Source organism: Theobroma umbraticum, unplaced genomic scaffold (assembly GCF_002168275.2).
Source record: "Theobroma umbraticum cultivar Fairchild unplaced genomic scaffold, ASM216827v3 scaffold_86.0, whole genome shotgun sequence".
In the NCBI taxonomy this organism is placed as follows: Eukaryota; Viridiplantae; Streptophyta; class Magnoliopsida; order Malvales; family Malvaceae; genus Theobroma; species Theobroma umbraticum.
Window position 1 is genome coordinate 5,737,257 of NW_018397263.1, and position 3,203 is coordinate 5,740,459.

Consider the following 3,203-nt stretch of genomic DNA (forward strand, 5'->3'; position numbering starts at 1 on the left):
GCATTAAAGCTCACTTAAGATAAGGATAATGAATTTATTAATTTTAACACATGTAGTTAGTCGAAAAGTAGTGGATTTAATCCAAAAAATTAGTTTTAAATGAACTCAACCAATTTCAAAAAAACTTAGAAGATTGTTACATGATTCCTAGTTTAAGTATTGATTACGATGATTGTTGAATGTTTAGGTATAATTGAAATTCAAAAGAATTCGTCAGAATGATGTCTTGATCGTGGAAGAGGTAGAGTCGTCAAATAGGTGAATGGATACATTGTTTTCAAATTATTTTAGTATGTAAATAAAAGCATGATTTGATGAGTTACTTAGTTGACATTATTTCTATTACTATTTTTAAAGGTGAAAAATATGTTTGTGGTTGAATCCATGTTTTGAAAGAATTGTCAAACTTATGTGTGTGTGTGTAAATATTCTACTATGTATTAGTTTTCAATAAAGAGGGACAAGTCTTTTAATTGTTTTGAACCAAACCACCATTTCGATGAGATATGCATAAATCGTATGAAATATGACATGTTGCAATGTATGTGATATTGTTTCCACAAACTATATGAGACAAGAATAAGCACATGATGTATGCTATGTTGTATTGTATGTGGTGAGGATTCCACATACCATATGAGATAAGAATGAGCACATGATGTATGCTACGTTGTAATGTATGTGATGATGAATCCACGTGCTATATGAGATAGTATGAGTATATGTTTAAGATGTCATATACATGACAAATGTTGAATGAGAATGATGAATTATACGATGAGTATGTAATGATGGATAGACGAGAATAAGATGAAAGGTTACTCAGGTTAATGGAGGTTATATCATTAGTAAATTCCAAGGTAATGGGAGACATACCATTACCAACATTATTCGCATAGGGTAATGGGGGTTATACGATTGACAACTATGAGCGTCAAGGTAATAGCGGTGTTAGCCTTGAGTTACATCACATTTTGATTTGACAAAAATCACATATTATATTGAACTTAATGTCAAGCATTTGAAATTGTCTAAAATATGTTTTTAATCCCCTAACGTTACAAAATTATTTGAAAAGCCATGCATCATTAGAAAACATCTTATAAGCTTTCAAGCAATGTACATTCAACTAAAAATGCAAGAGCAAACATACCTTAAAATGTTATTTGAATGAAGGAATAAGGTAAGGAGGAAAGAGCTAGAGAGAAGCATCAAAAAGGTAAAAAAACCTCAAGACACAAATCAAGAATTGATCCTAAAAAAGCTCAAGTCGAACCAAAGGTTGAAAGAATGTAAAACTTGAATATTATAAAGCCGTAGTCGACCCTATTCTAGAAAGGTCAAGGAAAACAAGTTTTCAATAGACATAGTTGACCTTAGACCATGCATAGTTGACCCTAACAAGTCAAAAGTGAAGAAAAGTCAACTTTACATAGACATAGTCAACTATAAAAGAGGCATAGTCGATTATAGCAGCTCAATTTTGCAAAATATACACTCTTAGGAAAAGGATCGAGTAAAGTAAGGTGATACTCGACCATGAGGTCCTAATTTGAGAAATTTGAAGAATATAGTCTACCCTAGGAACATTGTAGTCAATCCTCAAGCTTTAGCAATGGTCAAATTTTATTCAAATTTATGTCTAATTGCTCCAAACTTTGCCTCAACTATACATAGCCGCATTTAAGCCATTTGGAAAAAAGAAAAAAAAAAAAGACCTGAACCAAAGCTTCAAAACCTAGAGAAGCCTTCAAAGACTCATCTTTACTCTTTAGCATATTTTTTGTCTTCTACCAAGGTTACAAAATTGAATATTTGATTCATTTGAACTAATTTTTCTTCTTTCACTACAACCAAGGTAAAATATTTAGCATCCAACCTTTGTGAGGCAAATCTTTGCTATGACTCCTTCATACATACATCTTGTAAAGGTTGTAGCTTAACCTTGAAAAGTTATTTGTGAGGGTTTGTGGTGGAGCCTTTAAAAGCCATTGTTGGTGGGTTATCGCTTGATTCCATAAAAAAGCTGTTGTAAGCGTTATCACTTAATCCCGTATCTACTCATGAAGCCTTTGTAACTCACATGTTAACTTCCCTCACTTTCATTGCAAATCAGTAATAGCTCTCCCACTAGTAGCTAGTGTCATAGAGATGTGATCCATTCCTCTTTTTTGGGTAGGTGATCTAGCAACTGCTTACAACTTAAAGATTGTGTCATGTTCTGTTGACAAGTCATTCTTTTATTTATGTTTATGTTATCGATGATGAATATATGTTGTGGATTTGAAGCCTTTTAGGGCACTACGCATATTTACTGAATTATGATTTTCATGGCCAAAGGCCCAGTTGAGCACTGAGGTGCAAGTACCTGTTTAAAGAAATGATTTCGAAAGTTTGTTTGAAATACTTTAATATTTACATTTGAGCGTTCCCACACTTTATGAGGCAGCATTCCATAATGATGTGAAGGCATAACAAATAATATGGTTCATGAAATGAATGTTTAATGCTTTGCATGGTTGTACAATTTAAGTATGAATATAATAGGCTTTCTTGGATTTAACAAACTATACCTGCCAAAATTCATACGCCGGTCACGAACCCCCAAAAACAAGTTGTGACATATAGCTAAATGGAGATCATTGCAGAAGACCTGGTTGCAAGGCATAGTGGAATGAAGAAGCAATGTCACGTGTTTCACATGTGCTTCCTTTAAAATAGTCAAAAGTATAGCCAATAGTGTAGCACGTGTGGTATTTATTTAATCGGTAACTTTTTACTATTTTTCTTTTGCTATTTGTAAATATAAGTTAGTTTTGTTAGTACCTAACTAACCTGGAATAGAGTACAAAAACTCTTTGTTGTATTCATTTCCATTTAGTGAAATACTTGAAGTTTTCTACGATGACTCATCTTCTCTCAAATCCTCCCCGAATTCTCACTAGATATATCATTAATACATGTAACATGTTAAAAGAAAGAAATCTGTCATCAATTTCTTAACGGGAATAAGCAGGTCTTAGGAGGATCAAAGGTCACCCCGCCATTTCCTGTACCAGCCACAAGCTCAACGTCAACCCTGGGACAATCAGGCTTCAACTCATAATCCCAGCCCAATATACCTGTTCGATAAAAAACCTTCAACTTCATACCAATGTGAAAGCTCATTTCTCCCTTTATTTCATCTTTCCTTATCCCCTCCA

General features: G+C 33.5%; 1 protein-coding gene across 1 annotated transcript in view; it reads right to left on the reverse strand.

The window, feature by feature from the left end:
• Positions 1-2,991: 2,991 nt before the first annotated feature.
• The window catches only part of LOC110420738 (exocyst complex component EXO70A1-like), a 5,742-nt gene continuing 5,530 nt past the window's right edge, over positions 2,992-3,203 (reverse strand). Inside the window, exon 10 of the mRNA XM_021434109.1 lies at positions 2,992-3,122. Coding sequence (XP_021289784.1) covers positions 2,992-3,122 — 131 coding nt within the window. The remainder of the gene's footprint in view (positions 3,123-3,203) is intronic.